The sequence below is a fragment of the Rousettus aegyptiacus genome, unplaced genomic scaffold, assembly GCF_014176215.1.
Source record: "Rousettus aegyptiacus isolate mRouAeg1 unplaced genomic scaffold, mRouAeg1.p scaffold_m13_p_8, whole genome shotgun sequence".
Taxonomy (NCBI): Eukaryota; Metazoa; Chordata; class Mammalia; order Chiroptera; family Pteropodidae; genus Rousettus; species Rousettus aegyptiacus.
Genome location: NW_023416311.1, coordinates 7,409,935 through 7,430,453, shown reverse-complemented (window position 1 = coordinate 7,430,453; position 20,519 = coordinate 7,409,935). Strand labels below are relative to the sequence as shown.

The window sequence follows — 20,519 nt, the reverse complement described above, 5'->3', positions numbered from 1 at the left end:
ATATAAGTGGATCCGCAGAGTTCAAGGGCCAGCGTACAGTACTACTCTCTACCAGCTGAGTCACACGCTTGCCAAAGCCAACCTTGACTGCCTGCAAAATAGTTCATAACTGCTGGGATTGCTCCTGTCAATGTGTAAGTACCTGAATGTTATGGGGAAACAATAAACTGCAAAAATACAATTATTTCTTGGAAACCTAAGTTAAATGCTTTGAAACAACTTGATAAAGGCGAGTCATTACAAAAAATTACTGTCAAATTAGGGCTACTAACGACTAAAAGATTTGGGAAGATCTAGATTTTTAAAGTCAGATTGTTTTTCAAGTGTCTTTAAGTTTTGTTCCACTAAATGGAAATCGCAGATGATGTACAATGACTGCTTTATGCAAAGAGGATGTGAGCTCCATTCACTGAAGCCTTTCCCAAAGCGAAGGCCCTAGCCCTCGGTCAGAATTTTGGCATATAAATACACATTTCTATATGTTAAAATAACGTGTTTGGTTATCTCATTTGTATAATTTTCCCACATAACGGTGGCCTCAGCCTTGCTGGACAAAACACTCCTAAGCACACAGGAAGATGACAGGCGGGGAGAGTTAGGTCAGGCGAACCACTTTTAGGCTGATACTTAACGCTTCTGTTAAGACCTCGCTGGGAGAGCCTTCTGCCTTTCTGCTCTCTCTCACTGACACCATCCAGTGATACCGGGAATATGTTTAGAAAGAAAATACTCCAAAAGCAAATAGTCGGAGGCTGGCATTTTGGTATGTTTCTGTTTGTAGTCTTATTGCTTCCTCATCTCCATGAGGCTGAGGCTGGATTTTAAGCTGCTGAACTTCAGAAAATAATTTACACTTCTTCCTCCCAAACAACCAGGCTGATCAAAATTGGAATAATGTTAAAATAAGTTAAAATGGTTCTAAGATATTTTAAAAACTCGAAAGTGATACATTCTTCCTTCAATAATCTCAGCTTGTGAATGGATGTCCTCAAAACATCACTTATAGTTCATTCACATACACAGTTAGGTTTTTAAACCTTGGGTAGCCTTCTTTAAAAAAAAAAAAAAAAAAGCAAGTATGATTCCTTTTGATATATTTGCCTTAGTTTTAATTACATTAATAAAGCCTGTTATAGTTAGAAGGCAAGTGGAGACAGACAGCATTAGTCCTACAAAACTGTCCCTTACAGGTCAAGATATTTTCCGGCACAGAAGGAGCCATTTACCTAGTTACTTATAAGTAAATCTGGTTCTCTGAAGATCCACTTATCCCTGACAGCTGGCAGCCACTCCTACCCTACCACTGGAGTTCTGGAAAAGCTTTTTCAGTCCAGTGGACTTCTGAGGACATAACCCAAAGTAGAGAAAGCCATAAACTTCTCCCCTCCTGCCCCTGATGTGAAGATGGTCACATCATCACAGAGTCTCCGGATTAGAAGAGACCTTACTTGGAGTTACAGACAAGCCTGATGCTTGGAACGTCTTTACGGCACCCTTCACATGCTGTCAGCCTGTTTACACCCCTCGCAATCTGTACCCCATTTCTTTTCCCATTTATTATCTGTAAGCTTCACGAAGACAGGCATCCGTCTGGCTCACCTGGGCTTCTGGTGCAGACAGTGGCCAATGAATGAACACCTCTGATAAGAGCGACCATATCGCTTCCAAAATATTTTATTTTTGGCCTTGTCTGGTCTTTGGGATGCTGTTCCTTTTGTTACAGTTTAATACTTTGTAATGCCAACCCAATTCTAATACTAGCTCTATCATAAGGCCAAAGGGAACAAATCTAATGGTCCTTCTACCTGATAACTGTCTCTAGATGTTTGGGGAATTTTCAGATTCTTCTGTATTTTCTCAAGGTTTAACACGCTCAGGACTATCACAAAGCGATGTTTTTGTCTTGCCCAATAAATTGGTCAGAGAAGCAGAACAATGCCAGAAAATGTAACCTAGGGAACAATGGTGGAGAAATCAGCTTTTAAGAATGCTTTGTTTTTAGAAAGAAAAACATACTGGCCTGAGCCTTGCGTCTCACCAAAAATGGAACAGAGCTGTCCCTCCACGCTTCGCAGCCGATGAGGCTAGCTTATCGAGAAAATCCGGTGGGCCCAGAGGGTGGCGGTTCTGGTAATGGTCAGATCGAGCTGGACTGTTGTGTGTAAATAGCAACAAAGGAGAAATGCTGGGTGTGGACATCATGCCAGGTAGGCATAACAGAGCCCAAGCAGCTTGAAATCTAGGGTTAGACTTGTGGCGGTCACACTCTTTATGACTTAAGGAGAGGGCATGGGTCCCTCACTGGTGAAGGAGTCCTCTGGACCAAAGCTGTTTTTCCAGAACAGTGTGGGAAAGACAACTACGGCACCAGCTGGTGGGGAAGAGCCCATCGTCGGCTGGTTATTTGGAGAAGCAAACCTTCCCCACGTATCTAACGTAATATTTAATTGCGTCTTCACGTTGCTATACAATGTGAAGGATGTCAGCCTGTGGGGTAAAAAGTTATTAAAATGGGAATAAACAGAAATGGTGACATTCTCACTTCTTCTCTTGAGAAAATGCAGCAAAATATGTAGAAGTAAAACCTTCACCTTCTAGAATGTGCATCCTGACAAGCTCGGAGCGGTCCGGTCGGCTCCGGATCTTATGCTTCAAAAAGTTTTCAGTCTTTAAAAAAAAAAAGAAAAAAGTCTTACCATAAATTGTTGACTTACTGTGGTTTTATATATATTTTTTTCTCTCAAGGTACTCCATTTAAATAAATTGATACCCTTTTGGTGATGATTTTGAAAGGAAGAATAGAAATTAGTATTTTGAGAGACTATTATCCAATACATGATTTAAATTCCAGCCTTCAAAATTGTACAGGGCTTTGACGTCTATACTGGTACAAAGCGAGCACTTTGTAGGCTTTTATTTTAAAACTTCAGAAAGGCAAAGGCTCATAATTTTGAAGCTGAGTTTTGAATAGACATAGGATTTTGAACATTTAAGTATCTAAAATCCATAAAATCTAGGCATTGGGTCAAGTAAAAATTCACCTAGATAACAGATTTCCTAAAAATGATCATGTACTGTCTTTGACGAGTTCACATCCTTGGTCATATTTTCTTATTCAGAACTGTACTCAACTCTAAACAATAAGACTTTAAAACGAGTTTTACATTTTATAAGACTCTAAGAGATCATCATTATGTCCTGGGAAAATTCTTATGGAATTTTTGGAACATGCTTTTCATAACACATGACAGAAGTTTTCCCTAAAACAAAAAGAATAAAGGTACATAATGGTCCTTTTAAAGAAAAAGAATAAACATCAATTTGCTGTGCAGCTACGACAGAGTCAACTCAAAGAATAAAGCAGAGTTGAACGCAGCAACCTTCCTGATTCACCCACATGGTCATTGCACAGGTAAAATGCACAGGTAACGCAGACCCAAGGATCTGGTGTCAGCCCCTCACTGGGGCTGCGGTCTCCTGGGGTAACGAAGGGCAGAATTACTCTGTCATTATTCTAGGAACTGTGGTTATGCTCTGAAAGCAAGAAAGTGAAAAGTGTGGTTTGTCTTTTGTACAAAGCGAGTTACTAGTTTCAAAAGAACAAAATTTGAATGTCACTTACATCCTACAAACCTCCAAGATAAAACTACCCCAGAATAGATTGCTCTATGTGCCATGCATCCTGGAAATGCACTGTATTTTCTCCACTGGCATATCTAGGAGTAAGACTGCTACTTGTCCATAGGTACTTTAAAATAAAAGAGAGAAGTAGAGCATTTTAAACTGAGATCTCTTACTCTGGCTCGTTCCAAGCTTTTTATCTGCTCATGGAATGCGGCTGGGCTCTTCAAAGCTGTGAGAGGAAAAGAAATCATTTCCATGGTAAAAACAGAGAAGTTAATGCTTCAGCCAAATGTTACAATGTATCTTGTTGATGTTCCCTCTTAATCTTATAGTTTGCATCTACAGTTTCATTCATTTACTAGTTCTTCTAGATCTATAACATTTGGAACCTTAAGTGTTTCAGAATTGAAATTATGTATCTCACAAAGAAAATGGGTGAACTTTTAAAATAGAGCTGTAAAAATAATGACAATGTAAATATCAGGTCAGACTAGTTCCAACCAATAGTTGGGGCAAATTACCACCTCTAAGAGAACTGTTTGACCATTCCTTGGCAGGTCTTTGCTCTTTATGGGAAAGGCCTAAATGTCCCCAGGACATTTAACCTCGAGTGCCCTAACCTTGAACATGAGGACACTCTGCATCCCACAGTGTCCTCCTCCATGCCTCGCAAACCCATGTTACCATTTACTGAGAACCACAATGGGCTTAGCCCTGTGCTCTGTGGTCGGTGAGAGTTAAATCGTTGATCATCACGACTACAGGCAGGCATTCGCCTCAGTGCAGAAGAAAGGTTCAAGGAGTTAAATGAAGTCTTGAAGTCTTACAGCTAGATGAGGGTCGAAGTGGGATTTAAATCTAGAATTCTGAATTTGGAAGGTTCATGCTCTTTCTACCAAACAAAATGCAAATCACTCTAAAGAGAGTGATTGTCTGATACCTTAACTGCTGGTTTGTTAAGTATTCCAGAATCCCAGAGTGAGGGTCAGTGGTGTTCACTAAAACATCACCTACTACAGTATTTCTGTCACTTATCTTTGCAAAATCTTGTGTATATCCACCACTGCAATTATGACATTGGGTGGTCAGATGACGTGGATGGGATATAAGACTACTTGGGCTGTCATTTACCAAATGTGACCAGTCATGTCTTGGTAGCATTATTACTGTCAGCTCTGGTACTTGAAGCATTGCAAAGACTCCCAGCAGGCCAGCCCAAGCGGGTTTGGCTAGGGACCAGCTTCCAAAAGCAGACTACAGCTGGCTTAGCAATGGTGTTAAACATAATTTCATCCTATTTGATCAATCCTGTTCATAGGCAAGAATGCAGTGGTGGAGAATTCTGGCAGATTATCAAACCAGCTGACTCTGTCACAATGTTAGCTTTAAAATATTTAGATACTCCAGTAATAGTAGTCCAGGAATAAAAGTTTCATTTGGAAAAATCTACTGCAGAGAAAAACTATTCCTTATCATTAAGCAAAAAAAAAGAAAGGAAAAAAAAAAAGGGTAGTATTAGTGATTCAGAAGATTGAGAAGCATAAATGTATTTTGCAATTCCTTCCTAGTTTTTTAAAGCCAAATAAGTCACTTCTTAGCGAAATCAATTTCTAGAAAAAAAATCCATATAAATAATACTAATGGGCTACACGAAACCACCACTGTACCCCACAACACATAAAACCATTTTCCAAGTTGGTGATTAAAGGTAAAGAAGACAACATGGACAGATATTCTAAAATTAATCAACTCCCAAAAATGAATGACTGGAGCTTAGCGATAACTGGAGAAAAAGCTGTATTTGGGCAAGAAAAATTTTATTAATTACAAATAACATTTATTAGTCCTGTAACTTAGGTACACTTAATATTATAGCTCATAGTATAGCATCAAAGATAATCAATTTGAAAAATTAAGTAGGGAAAAAATGAAGTAGAACAAAGTTTTGAATTAATTTTATCATGTTACTTCTGCAAGTCTAAGTAATATTGGATCCACCATATAGAGCAATTACTTCAATTATTTTAAAATAAAACAATGTTGCAGTTTGAAGAACTGATGTTAGCTGAGTTAGAGTTCTAAAAGTGTTCTTTGTATGATATAAATTCAAATCAATATTTTAAGCAGCATTTGGTTTTCAAAATGTGTTTTAAATGAAGCCTTGTTTATCCTTATAGAAACTCCTTTGGTATGGAATATTGATTAAATGGCTCCAACTGAAAGCAGAGCGTGGTACAGGTTCTTCTCGGACGTGCCCATTTTGTTACATCACACTTAAATCTTACGTGGCATGATGCCCTGGTCCACTAGTTGTTCTCTCGTCCTCCTTTGTTGCAGCCTCAGCTGGAGCACTGTGAAAAGGAAATAATCACCATTAGAGTTTAGAGACAACTGTAGGAGCCAATTATGAAGTTCTAGAGGAGACATAACTAAGCTTTATGAACCATCTTCTAGGTCAAAACTGAATAAGGGTACTACCACCTGGCACCTCTCAACTGTGAAATGGACATCGGTTGGTGATTTCTGCCTGTTCGGTCAACTCGGAAATTCTCAGAATATTTTTGTTTAATTAAATAATGACCTTCATTTGATGAAGAAAGCTAAGTCTTTTTTGTTTAAATGCAATCACATAGTACTTGGCAAATAAAAACAATTAGCTTTTACATGATCTTATTTGTAGGAAATGTGAAATTCCTTGACCTTCCTTTAGCTTTTTTTTTTTTTTTAAAAAATGAGTTATAGCAAAAATGTATTTTAGTGAAAGATTGACTTACTTGAGGGATCTTACTCCATCTGGAACAAACTGTAAATAGCTTTAATGAAGATCAACTGCATGATGAACATTAGACCTATGAGCTACTGCTAATGACACAAGGGAAAATTTCTAACTTAACTTGAATTTTAATAATCTTTGCACAAACAAAACACATCTCATTCTACAAGTTCTAAGAAAGTTACAATTCAGTTGACACCATATCATTTTAGTTTAAAAAAATAAATCATTAGAACTTATAGAAAACACAGTATCCATCATGAAATACAGAAATCCAGTTTGCCAAATTTAATAAAAATAAAAATTTCCCCTAGATTTCTCAAGGAGGTTCCTTTTATAGCATCTTTATATTTTTATCTGGAAGATGAGCTATTTCAAAAGAGAGGAATATATGAAGTAACTTTGAAAAAATACTTTCTTTGGTTTGCTTCATATTCAATTGTAAGTTTTCATTTTTATTTTTATTTCAAACCGTGGAATGAAAAGCAAGTTTAGGATTATAAAGGGTCTGCTTAAGGGTTGTCAATATGCAAAAAAGAAAAAAAAAATTCCCTATGTGTATTTTTTAAATGGTAGGGAAGACTGAGAATTTTCTAGTAAGGGGGTGATGGCTCGAACAGGAGGATCGTTCGAACTGGTCTGGTACCCAAACGCAGTACAAGTGGCGGCTCCTATTTGCAATAAGCCCCCAAGACCCGAGGCGACACGGGCCTGTGGGCCTCATACCCTTTGTGCTTTGCTTGCCCTTGTGCTGACTCCAGAACAAAGCGCAATCTTAGATGTACTTCCAAAGGAAGGTAGACTGTAAAAGAGCTTTTAAACATATTTTCTTATTCATTGCTATGATATGTCATCCTTTATTAAATACTGAAAAAAAATTTTGCTACTTTTGGGGGCCACAGGATCATAGTTTCATGACATCCCATTTAGAACTGAAACAACTGACATAAGATTCTATTACTCAGAGCAAAAGAAAATTTTAATGAGTCAAAAATATATGCACACGTTTCTCGTATTAAAATGTTTCGTGATACTCTGAATCAATTATGCTCTGACACAAAGATCTTTCCCCTGATAATTTACAGTTTATTGAGGATAGCATGTTCCCACTGTACTTTACTAGGAACAAAAATAACCAAGGAGTTGACTTGTGGATCTGATAGTGCCCGAGCGCCTGCATATCTGACACTCTTCCAAGAATGTTAATGCTTGTCTGAAATTAAGATGGTCATATTCAAGTGGTAAAATCCCAGGAAGAGGAATACTGAGAGGAAAAAACGATCAGGACAACCTCTAACTCAAAGGCTGACACTTCTGGAACATGGTGGTCCGTGTCCATTGGAGAATCTCTAACAGTATCTTTCCTTTCCCCCAAGGGAGTCCTCAAAGGAAGGAGTAAAATAGAAAGGATAATGAAAACATCAGCAGCCCCTTTCTTTGCTTTAAAGCAAACAAAGCACTAAACTCGTGAAGTATCAAATGCAATATGTGGTTTTGGGAGATGGCACCTTGGAATGATGGATACATCTGCAACAACTTGATTTGCAAACCAACAGTGATGACCACGGCTAGCCTTGAAGCGTCTCTTGAGTGTCCCCTGGGCAGCTGCCCTCATGCCGCCTGACAACAGCTCTGTCAGCTATGTCACCTTTGTTAGAAATCGCGCCTTCACGCTGACGTGCAAAGGTATCTCCTACCTCGAGGGTAACACACAAAATGAATGCGTGTCACCAACTGTTAAAATAAAACAAAAACCAAACAAACCGTTTGTGTTTTCCATCCAGTCTGACAGCGAATCAACCAACCCTACTAATGTCGCACTGCTGAAAGGTAGGAGAGCAACCGATGCTCTCACCACTGCCTACGTAATCTTCCCAAGCAGCAACATCATCACACGACAAGTATTACTCAAAGCGGCGAGGCAGGCAGCCTGCCCGGGCGTGTGCACTTGAAAAGCCATCGGGAAGAACATGAATGGAAGAGGAGGCTTACAACTAGTCACGTTTTTAAGACTGTTGCTGACCCTGCTTGATTTAGCTTCGCCGAGAGGCGGGCAGTACTGGACACATCATAGTGAACAGGAGGCACAATGCCCACTAGATGAGGCGCACCGCCACTGTGGGTCGATTTAAAAACACAACCGGAGTATTAATTCATATAACAGTCATTCACAACTTGATAAAAGCTCTTTTGAGAACGACTAATGGTTATAAAAAGTACCAATCAAATTGGTACAGTGCAGGCTCACAATTCTGGAAAATATCAAACTTCCTTTCAGTACTTCCCACTCATCAGATGTGTAAAAAAGTTAATGTATAATTCATGACAAGTGACAGCCACATCTGCATCTTACAGAAGGTCCAAGGCGAGGAAGAACGAGGCTTGAATGATGTAAACGGCTTAATGGTCCTGCGATGCTGGAAAACTGAGAGTTGGGTGGAACTTAGCGGTGCTTATCCAAGACTGGGCAGGGGGCAAGACACCCCGAAGACAGAGGGCCCGCCCTCAGTGGTCACGGCCGTGGGACCGAGGTGTTCCGCCGAGTTCCTCTGGGACCTCTATGAATTCAGCCCGGAGACCGTCTTCCTCCCCCGCATTCCTCACACTCTCGCCCAGGTCACCGAACGCTGCGGGGCCTGTCGCCCAGCTGTCGCCTTCGGGATAAACGGTACTTCGGTGAAGTGACCGGCACCACACGCGCTGACGAGCTGGTGCCTCCGCAGCCCCAAACGGAGCTCCAGGCACTGGCGCCGAGCTGACCTGCTGCGGCGGTCGCTGCCGCTGGCGACGCGGCTGCCTAGGAAGCCAGGCGACGGCTTCGTCTGAAAACTGAGCCCAGGAGCACCCTCCCCTGGCGCCCGGCTGTGCTGACGCACTGTGCCACTGGGCTGACATCACGGCCTCCGTCCTATCAGTGAACTGACTAAAGTTCAGTATCCTCCATGGCCATCTTGCCAATCATTACATTCAAGAGAAAGAAACATGTAAGTCTACAGACTTCTCAGGGAGAAAAAAGTTCAAAACACTCTGTGAGTGGCTATGACCTTTCAGAAAACAAAGGCATAGTAATAGCAGAGTTGAAATAGAATTCAGGTTACGATTGCTCACATCTGAACATTTTCAAAGAATGTCTTTATCCTTGAAAAACGTATAAATGAAAATAATCCAACATATGGTCCTAAGAAGTCCTTAAGTTTAAAATGGTTGGGTTCAAACCCGTCTAATCTTCTCAAAAGGGGGGAGGGGATAGTAAAAACGTATATTTCATTATACAGCTAGTACTGTATTCTCTGTGCGAACACGGTTATTACCACGAGTGGAGGATTCTTTAACAGCTCTGCACTTGCCGATGACAGGACTCAGAGGCAAGCCGAAGACCCCGTCAGCAGGAGAGGAAGCTCTAGTGTCACTTCTTTACTGTACGAGTCACATCTTTTTTAACTAGCCTGAGTCCAAGGCTTTCATTTTTTATTAAAAAAAAAAACTTTTCACCTATTATAAAAGTGACGATGTTCCCTATCTGATCCTATGTGGTCCACATAAGGCATGGCCATGAAGTCAGGAGACTAATTTCTTTGTGTACAAACCATCATCTCTGAAATTATAGTAGACGTGTGAGATTATGGATTATATCCAATGCATTTAGAGAAAATAATTTTAAGTGGTGAAATTTTCCAAGGTTATATGGTCTTATTAGCTCTTAGGGCTAATAGTCATGGTTTTTCCTATTACATTTCAACAAAGAGAAAAATACATATAATTTTTTTTCTTAAAAATTTTTTTTTGCTTAGACATTTATATAATTTATGAAATGACCCCGCAATTACTCTAGCACCCATGTGGCACTGCACATAACCATTATAACGATACTATGTTCCCTATGCTGTACCCTGAACCAACATGACTGTTTTGTAACTACTAATTTGCACTTCTTCGTCCCATCATCTAAAAATACATATAATTTTGAAAATTCTACTTAGTGTTATTCCTTGTTATAACAGATAAATATTGTGTCAACAAAAGTGTTTGAACTTGGTCTCTTTTTTATACAGGAAAAGTAAAAATTCAATTTTAACCACCACTCCGAAAAATGAAAGGTAGCTTATCTAATGGTAAAGACGAAATGTTCTCATTCAGCCTCACAAGTAGTTTAGATATTTAAAAGCATCTTCGTTTAGTTCCTTTCCCCTGCTTCTTAAATGGTTTAAAGTGCTTTTAGAACAAATTTCAGGATTAGTTTCCAATATGAAAAAAACCTTAAAATATAATACTGTCTTTCACATAATATTTATACCCCACTTTAAAACTTCCAGCTGCTTTGTGATATGTCTATTCTTTTTTGTTTCTATAAGTAGAAAGTTTGAAATGTTTCTTTAATATGACGTAAAGTGCCTTTTCACTCTACAGAAAAAAACCCCCCACATTATGCAGCATTTTTAATCACACACAGCAGTTTAGCATGACTTGAACAAGCCAAAACAAAGCACAGTTTTGGCCCAGAGGGTTTGCAAGGGGACATCTGAGGACTGTATATTATGAAAACAAGGCAGAAATGACACTTTCTGGGAAGCAGTATGGCAGGCAGCCACGGTCTTGGAAATTCTTTATAAATAGCTAGTTATGGGGTATGAAGGAGGGTGAGTTGAGGAGGGGAGATGAGCAAGCTGTCTGCAAGCTAGTGAGAGGATGCAATGTATATTATTTAATTATAAGGCACTGGACAGAATGATAAGACATTACAGAACCATGAGGGGTGAGAAACGAAACACCCTGAGCAGTCAAGTGACGGCGGGCGAACCAGAGGTAAAAGCAAAGATGCCGAACTAAAGACTACGACTATGTGTTAACTCTGAAGTCCATGCTAAGCGAAAAAAGAGACCCTGGTTTCAGTTTCTTTTTTTTTCTTTTCATTTTTAATTTTCAAACATGTTTGGATACTTAAGAGAACAAAGTGGTTGGACTTGGGCAGAAATTATCGTGTATTGTTTAAATAGCATTGGATTAGGGGCCTTATCCTATAAAAAGAAGACAATTTAGAAAAGCCAACGCTCTCATATTATCTTTTGAACTTGGACAGAGGAGGGAGTGCCCGGCCCCTACATCACAGCTTAGGACGCTGAAGAGCCAGGCCGCTCAACCCTGGTTTCAGTCTTTTATCACGCAGCAGTTGGGCAGCAAAGGTTTCAACTGCATTTATTTACTCAGGTAGAGGCAAATGACATCTTAAAGAATGTATACTGAAAGGGCAAAAGACTGATGAACTATTTTCCTTTACCTTAAAAATAAATGTTAAAATATTATTAGTCACTACTATTACTTTAGATATTTGCTGAAGATAACCATTAAAAAAATACATAAAACCATTAAAGTCTTTTTTATTTCAGAGCAGTTTTAGGTTTGCAACAGAATTGAGAGCGAGGTTCGGAGATTTCCTACAGGATTAAAAAAAATGTAATTCTACAAAGGTGCACATATTTAGAATTCTTTGCTGTGATTGGTTTATTTAGCAGTCAGAAGGTAAGAAGTCACACCCTGCACGGTCTCATTCTGCACCTGGGACTCAGAGATACCTCGCCACATGGACCACTAATACCGCAACTTAAAAATCTATGTTTTATAAGAACATTTTCTATTTGTTAAAAGTGACATACGCACATAAAAAAGGTCTTAAAAAGTGAAAGTCAGCCCATGCCACCCTAGACCTCCAGTCCTTCTCCACAAACGTAACCACTGTTACATTTCTATGGCTGCAGAGAACACTTTGTGACTATTCCAGCAACAAAAAATATGCAAAGGAAGTACATAAGGTAAAATCGTAGTGGTCATGTAGTTTGGTAATTTGCTTTCGGGAACACAAAATCTAGCTCATTCTTCTTACTGGTTATTTTATTGCTGTATCTATCAATCATATATACTTAAGTTTCTAGATTTTTTTGCTATTATAAACAATGTTGCAATGATTATCCTGATTTACTTTTTGGCATTCTTTGATTTTATACACACACGGACATTAAATTTCCAATAAGGAACACATTTAAAATTTTGATAGGGGCGCTTTGCAATCCAGATGGTTGCCCTGATCTATATTCCCATTTACAAGGTAAGAGAGCACCTTTTTGTTCATTCCTTCCTCACAATGTATATCGTCATGTTTTAAAGTAATTTTAAATTTAATTTTAAATTCTTCTTACCTAAAACTACTGGGAATATCATCCCAAAATAATAGTAAAATTTGGTATAATTAATAAGCAGTAAAGGACCACAAGATGTCAAAAGTACCAGTAATGGGTGATGGGGGCTAGGTTTTGACTGGTTGTCAGAAGTTCAGGTTAAGCTTTCTTTTGTAAACGGCATCTTTATTTATAAATTTGGTAGAATGTTTCTGACCTCCCAGGGTAGAAACCTTAAGTACAAGACTTCTCACTTTCTCCTTCAACTCCGCCACGGCTGAGAGGTGCGAGGGCCAGATCTGAGATGCATTTGGAATAAGATCAGCAGTGCGTGGCAGGGGGCTGAACGTTGTGTGTGGAGGAGGACGAGAGGACGAGGATGATTCCTGGGCTTCCGGGCCAAGCTCCTGGGCAGGCAGACCACTTACCGAGGTAAAGGGCACGGGCTGGCCGCTAGGGAGTTCGGTCTTCGACATGTCTGAACTGGAAGCAGAGATGTGAAAGGGACACCTGGCTTTACGGGTACAAATATCAGAAGTGAGGTCTCGGCAGGAGATGAAAATCGGGGAGTCGTCGCTTACGCAGCATTTGAAGCCACGGGGTTTGCGGAGGTGGAGAACACGGGACGGGGAGGCCGGGAGGCCGGGGGCTGTGCTCTCATGCCCGACTGGCCGGCGCTGCTGCTTTAACGCACGGGGCCGGAGGGCTCTTTTGGGAGCGACCGATAGAAATCCTACTGCGGGTTACGGAATGGAGCAACAGGAGTGTGAATGATGTTGATGGCGGCGACACTTCCAAGCTGCTGCCCACGAAGGGCAGGGAAATGGGTGCGGGCAGGTCGGGGGCGTGGCACCTCGCTTTAAAGACCACTGAAAAGCAAGAGGGAAGGGAAGGAAGGGAAAGTGTGGGAATGGACAACTACCCCTGCGGGAGGGAGGGTCAGAGCAGACAAGGACAGCCTCTGTACGACACTGCCTCCATCTAACAGGAGGGCCGTGAGGGCCGGCTACAGCTGCAGGTAGGTTTGTAGATTTGGTCTGGGATGTCCAGGGAGTTCCCAAATGATGGCTTTTATTTTCTCAGAGAAGGAGGAGGAAGAGTCATCTACTGAAGTGAGATGAATGAAAGAAAAGTTAGTTTTGAGGCCACTGAAACAGGCTTGAAATAATCATTGCGGACTGAAGAGAAAGCTGAAAAGAGGAACATGGTCATATATACTGAAATGCTCCAACTAATAATGGCAGGAGTTTGGGGGAGAGAAGTCAGTCAGGAAACTGGCAAGTCACTCACTGGCTCTGACCCACATCATTTTTATCAGAGAAAAAGACCACAAGTTACAAAATGAGAACATTTGGCAGTTCCTTCTAAAGCTCATTAGATAGTATTTGAGTTAAGAACAACTGCGGCCCAGCAATTCCACTTCTAGGTGGACTGCAGAAAACTGAAAGCGGGTACTGAGCCACACACGTACATACACGATCGCAGCCGCACTGCTCACAACAGCCGAAAGGTGGGGACGGTCCACAAGGCGAGAGCGGACCAGCAGACGCGTGGATAAACACGACTGCGGTATATCTGACAAGGAAATACTACTCAGCCGTAAGAAGAAACGAAATACTGGTACACGCTACAACGCGGATGGACTTGAACAACAGTATGCTGTGGGAAAGAAGCCAGGCACGAAAGGTCACATACTACATGGGTCTACATATGTGGAGTATCCAGAGCCGGTAAGCCCAGAGACAGAGCCCAGGCTGGTGGCTGCTTGGAACGGGCGTGTGGGAGTGACTGCTTCGTGGGCACGGGTTCCCTTTTGGGTGATGAAGAAATTCTGGAACTAGGTAGTGGCATGGTTGCACAACACTGTGAATGATTCATCTTAGGACAGTTCACTTTATGTGATGTGAGTTTCGCCTCGATTAAAAAGTAAAAGAACAGCTGGTAGGACAACAGACTTGAGGAAACTAATTAAATATATTATTTCCCACCCACTCCTGGGCTCGCTCCTTCCCACCACCACAATTCTATTAACCACTTAAGTACTCGCATAGAAAAGAAGTAGCAACCAAAGATCACACACCTTTGGTTATATTTTCAGAGGTCTAATTTGCCAATTATCAAATAAGATTCTTCAAGGAATTTTAATAAATGGAATGTGAAGAGGCCAAAAATAAACTGGGGGTTTTCCCTGTAAGAGCCATGCTACCTGCATGGATTAAGCAAACTTTCAGCACCACTTCCTGTCTGAAGCAACAGCAGCAGGTAGCTCCAGTGTGCATGTAAATCTAAACCTCCGACGCTACGGGGAGCAAGCGGCATTTTGATCAGTCATTTTATGTTATGATTATTTTCCATTTAAAAAGGAGACAACATCAAGTTAAATTTAAAAAGACTGTGCAGATTGGTGTTTGAAAAAGTTAGGCCTTCGACTGTGTAGAAAATACCACCTTTCCCTCCAGTGTGGGCAAGGCCACTGCACCCTGATGAAGCCCCCGGGGGAGGGGGTGGGGGCCGCAGGGGAAGAGGCAGGTGGCGCAGACTGTGGAATTCTAAATCGCGACCACCCTGCCGGTAAGGGGGGCACAGTCTGGGATGCAGCACTTGCCCTCATTAGGAACCAGAGAGCGAAAATGAAGTGAAAAACTGAAATGCTAGCAGCCGGGCTAACACGCTGGAGGATTCCTGCATCATTCTGCAGCGTGAGGTCTGGGAGGCGATGTCTTCAAGGCTGTGCCTTGGAAATTTACAGGCACTTTGATAACTCTGTGGTTGGCTGCTGCCTCTGTTACCATAGAAACAGACTGCTAAAAATGGGGCATGTTTCTTTAAACTGATCATACCTTCACACAAATCCCCTTCTCCTTTCTGTCAAAAGTTGGAATGAATTTAAAGCGTGCTTCTCGTGGCATGACAACGTGACGTCGGCCAGGGGCCCTGGTACGGAACGGCGGGGACAACGCTCGCCTGTGGCGGACACGCGGAAAGCTGTCATGCATGTGCATTTAAAACAACCGCACTTGGTTAAAAAGCGGTAAAAATAAAGAGGAGGGTACACGGAAGCTTAATGCAAACCACAGGCACTTCAAAAGCAAAACCACCCACTTAATTGCCTGATTGCCGGCAATGTCAAGAGGTTATAACAATCTTTCTCGGTTTTCTCAATTAGCTTTCAATGTATAGGACCACGATGGTTCTACCCCCGAACTTCTGGATTTCTTACCCTATATAAGATGCCAAAAGATGATAATGTTATTTTCTTATTTCTGGGACAATCAAAAATTCCACATTCTACCACTGTATTAGAGTTTCAGCGAGCAGCTATAGATAGAGGTGCTTTTATAGATTAAAGCTCTTTCTTAATCCCTCTAAAATGGGAAAATGTATAGTATATAAAAGATTTGGAAAAGCTTTACTATGAATGCCTAAGGCAGGCTCTCTGAAGAAGAGGGTGACTAACGATGAAGCAGGAAAACAGTCAGATGTTTTTATCTCATTTTTCCGGAATAGTAGCGTGAGCCCACGCTGCTCTCTGGGGGTCACTCCGCCCGGGCACAGTGTCTCGGCTTTTCTTCCCATTTTGTGGGTTCAGGAGTCTCCCTCCCCCTTCCCTCACCCCACACGCCTATGTACAGACATATATACACACACGTACATGTTCCTATATATACCTACACACACATGCCAATTTGCCCATTAACACATACAGAACCGGGAACTGTCATAACTTGTGCGCTCTCTTAATATAGCAACAGGCATGACGATGTGGGTGTTTGGGGCGGTGGGGGGGCAGGGGGTGGGCGGGGAGAGGCATGCTGGGAGAGAGAGAAGCATGCACGCTCCCAGGACAGAAGCAGGGCCCTGCTCAGTGGAGGGGCTGGGGCCGGCGGGGAGGAAAGAGCCCATCTGAGGAAGGGACCAGGACAAGGGTGGTGGCTGTTGCGAAACAGTGCTGTGGACAAATGGAGCATTTCTGAGGCAGAACTGACAGATCTGGTAACAGGATTTAGTGACAGGTTATAAGGAGGTGAAGGAAGGTGTGATGGTCACTCCTATTAGGGTTCCTGGTGTGAGCCAATGGGTGCCATTAATGGAGATCAAACCCCTGGAGGAGTATGTTTCACTGGAAGAAGATGCTCGCCCACTGGAGACATCGGGGGTGCAGGTGACCATACAGGCCTGGCGCACCAGAGGGCCTGGCCCTCGCGGTCTGTGGTCCTCACGCACCTGGACCAAAGCACACTTGGGATTTCTTCCATATCTCTTCTATGTGTATGTGGATCTTAACTCCTATACTATCATTTAGTTTCTCGCTTTTTAGGCTGTGGGCTTCTTGAATGCTGTGGCTTATAGAGGTTTACAACCTCTGGCATGAGATGCTGTACAAAAGCACTAAATTACTGCCAAATGCAATTATTTCTAATAAAAAATTAAATTGTACCATTTCAACTCAAAAGTAGCTTATGCCCATTTTTAATAAAACATTGACTCACAGCTAGGAAGAGAGATCTTCTACCTTTTCTCTCATATACCTTACTTTTCAAATTTATTAAAAAAAAAAAAAAGAAAAGAAAACATTAGTGATAACCTCACTTGTACAACACTTCCAATTACGTAGAATACTGGAAGAAAAGGAAGAAAGAAATCCCAGAGAACTCAAAACAGGCGTTGCAAAATTCATGCACTTCACCTACAGAAGGCTTTGTAGTGTTCTTGATTTCAAATACCTATTTGTTTCTCCTGCTATATGGCTCAATACATTTTAGTTGAATCAACAAAAGAATCAGAATTCTATTACTACATTTTGTTAATTTGCTGCTTAAAGAAGATTAGAAGCAGCAAATCAGAAAAGGGAGAGCAGCAAGAAGTGGCCAATGACAAAAATCAAACAATAAGTAATAACTCTAGTAATATAGTCATACCTAGATTCTAGTAATATACAACATTCTGTGCATGGGCAAACAATTTTATGCACCTCAGCAGTGCCTTAAGGCACCAATGCATTACATTTTGGGCTAGACATTAATTTATAATTGCATTATTAATTATATCTGAAGGTAACAGTTCAAATTATATTGTTTAAGGTGGCAAGGACGGGCATAATACTCTTTAAATACTTGTTGCATAATAACATGTCTGTGAGATGCAGGGCGCTCACCAAAGATCCAAACAATGACTATCTCCAAGACATGTTTACAGTTTAATGATGCAGCTCGTGCATATACACATCACAGTGGCGAAGGCCGAAACGCCACGAAGGGAAGCAGATCAAGGCATCAGGAATAGAGGGGATTGAGATTATTTCTGGCTGACTGACCGGTGGCTTTCTTTGGGGAACGGCACGGGGACCGGGTTTTGAGAGGCCTGGCCCTGCAGAGCTGGGGCGAGAGGGAAGCGGTGAGCGCCGGCCCACAGAACCTCCGGCCGCGACGCGGAGGCTGTCCAGTCTTCACTGCGGGAGCCACCAACCACCTATGGCTACTGAGTAGTGAAATGCGGCTCAGTGACTAAAGAGCTGAATTTTTAAAATTTTTATTTCAATTATTTTACATTTAAACTTAAACAGCTATGTGTCACTAAAAGATAGCATAGGTTGAGTATGTATGAAATAATTTCCATCATTTAAAAAGTTTTGGTGCTTTGATGAAAGTATTTATTTAAGCTATTTCCCCAGGTTGGATTACGCAATAGCTCAGACAAATGAGCATTTTTTCATAAACAAACCTGCTACGGCCATGCCCCAGCACACCGCATTTACCTGCCCCCATCCTAGTGCGTAGGCCGCCACAGACTTCCACATGCTTCATCTCGATGGTCATTAGCCAGCCTGCGACAGATTGGGAATGTGGTTCCTCCAAATCTGTAACTCCTCCCCCACTCCCATGGTTGAGCCACACAATGAAAGAAGCCCAAGTCTCCAAGTCACTTCTTAGAGGACAGGTGACTAGGATGACTGTTTTGAACAAGAAAAGCACTTTGGTTAAAACACTGAGTTTGGGGTTGCTAGAGCAATTAGTTTAGCCAAGGTAATTATTAACACACAACTCAGTTTTCTTTCTGTGGTATTTCATTTTTACCATTTGAGGGCTCTGTTATAGTGAACATCAATTCTTCTTCTTTAAATCCATTTCCCACCATTTTGTCTTTGATAAATATAGGATATAACTAGCTGGTAGCATTGGTATTATGATTCATAATCTCAATAATGACTCATATTAAAACATTTATCTGAATTAAGTCATCTCAATTGATTTGGTTTCTCCTCAAAATTCATAATTATTAATTCTTAAGTTGTCAAGTCAGTGATTTGTAATATTCTTCTTTAGTTGTAGAATCAGAAATGAAATTTAAATCTCATCCGTGTTTGACATTATTAGAAAATGTTCTAACCCTTTTATGGGTAAGTCAAAAATTGAGATTCCTATTGCTGCTCTGACAAAAGAAACTCTTTTGAATTTGATCAGAATTCATGATATTTTTTGCTATTGTCACCTAAAGTAAAAAATAACTTCTCTAACTACACACATGGGTTGGTATTTATCAAAAAAGTTTATACAAGCATTAAGAAAACAGTTCTCTGGTCTGTGATAACTACTCACAGGCGATAGAAACTTAAACATTTCCAGTAGGTATTACTAAATTTTCTTGCTAAGGTGGCCCATAAACTCTAATACCTATGATTACGTGCTTACGACGTCTGTCTTACCCCCAATAACAATTCTGGCTAAGAAGCACTGTCAACAAAAATAGGAATTCCAAAATATCCCAATATAAGCAAGAACCAGCACGGACTCCCAACCCCTTACAGCAGACGCATGTCAGAAACACCGGAGGCCAAGCTGTGTCCATGCGGTCAGTATCAAACGGACCCAAATTTACCCTTCCCTCACCACCTGAAAACTTATGATCCAGGGATTAAAGTTTGTTCTTTTAAACAAACAAAAACATAAACCAACATTGCCCAAAATGAGTGAAGAACCAAACACTGTTGATGTGAAATATAATATCTGTAGTGTCCTTTAACGTGTGAGGCATAAACCGTTAGACATCACTAACAGGTCCCTATATTTGTCTCTTTTGACAAAGCAGCACAGGATCTAATCAGACTCCAGGGTGTTTTACTGTTTCAACGACCGCTGCCCTGTCAGTCAACCCGCATGGAGTACAACTCACGTCTGAGCCCAGGCTTGGCGGCAGACGCAGCTCTACAGTGGCCTGTCCCTTGTTTTATTCTACAAGTCTGATGAGCTGGCCACTGGTGTTCCTGTGCAGGCAGCGACTGTGACACGCTGAATTCTGGGAGTTCAGTCTTGCAGAGGAACCAAGTCACTGTCATACCACTCCAAATAAAAAAGCTTTCTGCAAAATTTCTGTTTTTTCTGTTCTCATTGAATCCTGGTCTAATCTCTCAGTGTCTCTAACTTTGAGGTAACTGATCAACCTTGATATCCCTATGTCCTCCCACCCCCCAAGAGCAGAAAATGAGTAGAAATACAGTCTGTTGAGGAATAAGGCAAAACCCACTTGAATGCAACTGTGGTAAGATAGATGGAATTTTATCATCCGATCATTTCTGTGGAGTGTTTTAGAATATGAAAGTTCTCTCCCCTTACCTCTTTATACCCATTAATTTACATGACAGTAAAATATACAACACTCTTCTGTCAATATATATAGGGTTAAACTTTTTAAATTTTAAATAGAAGGAAAATGTCACAAAGGGTTAAAAAGACAAGAAAGAAGAGGGATAATAAGCTGGCAGAGGACCAGAATCTCATAAACATACTGTGAAGTAGGTATTGTTCTTCCTCATTGTATAAACTTGTCCAGGGTCACAAAGCTAGAAAACCGTGCACCTGGAACTTGACCCCGAGCATGTATGTCATCCGAGAGTCCACGCTCTGCCCTTTCGACACTATACTATCGCACACGTGTAAATGCAAAGCATGGTCACC

At 41.2% G+C, this 20,519-nt stretch overlaps 1 protein-coding gene and 1 long non-coding RNA gene across 6 annotated transcripts in view; both read right to left on the bottom strand.

The window, feature by feature from the left end:
• The window catches only part of MRTFB (myocardin related transcription factor B), a 177,402-nt gene that overhangs the window by 40,962 nt on the left and 115,921 nt on the right, over positions 1-20,519 (bottom strand). For all 5 annotated transcript variants that reach the window (XM_036225797.1, XM_016129788.2, XM_036225798.1 and 2 more), the window contains 3 exons: positions 5,910-5,975; positions 3,798-3,853; positions 2,592-2,667 (listed from right to left, as the gene is read on the bottom strand). In XM_036225797.1, coding sequence (XP_036081690.1) covers positions 2,592-2,667; positions 3,798-3,853; positions 5,910-5,975 — 198 coding nt within the window. The remainder of the gene's footprint in view (positions 1-2,591; positions 2,668-3,797; positions 3,854-5,909; positions 5,976-20,519) is intronic.
• Positions 1,551-2,579, bottom strand: LOC118606632. The gene is made up of 2 exons (XR_004952561.1): positions 2,039-2,579; positions 1,551-1,952 (listed from the first exon to the last, which is right to left on the bottom strand). It is a non-coding gene; the product is annotated as an uncharacterized LOC118606632 (long non-coding RNA).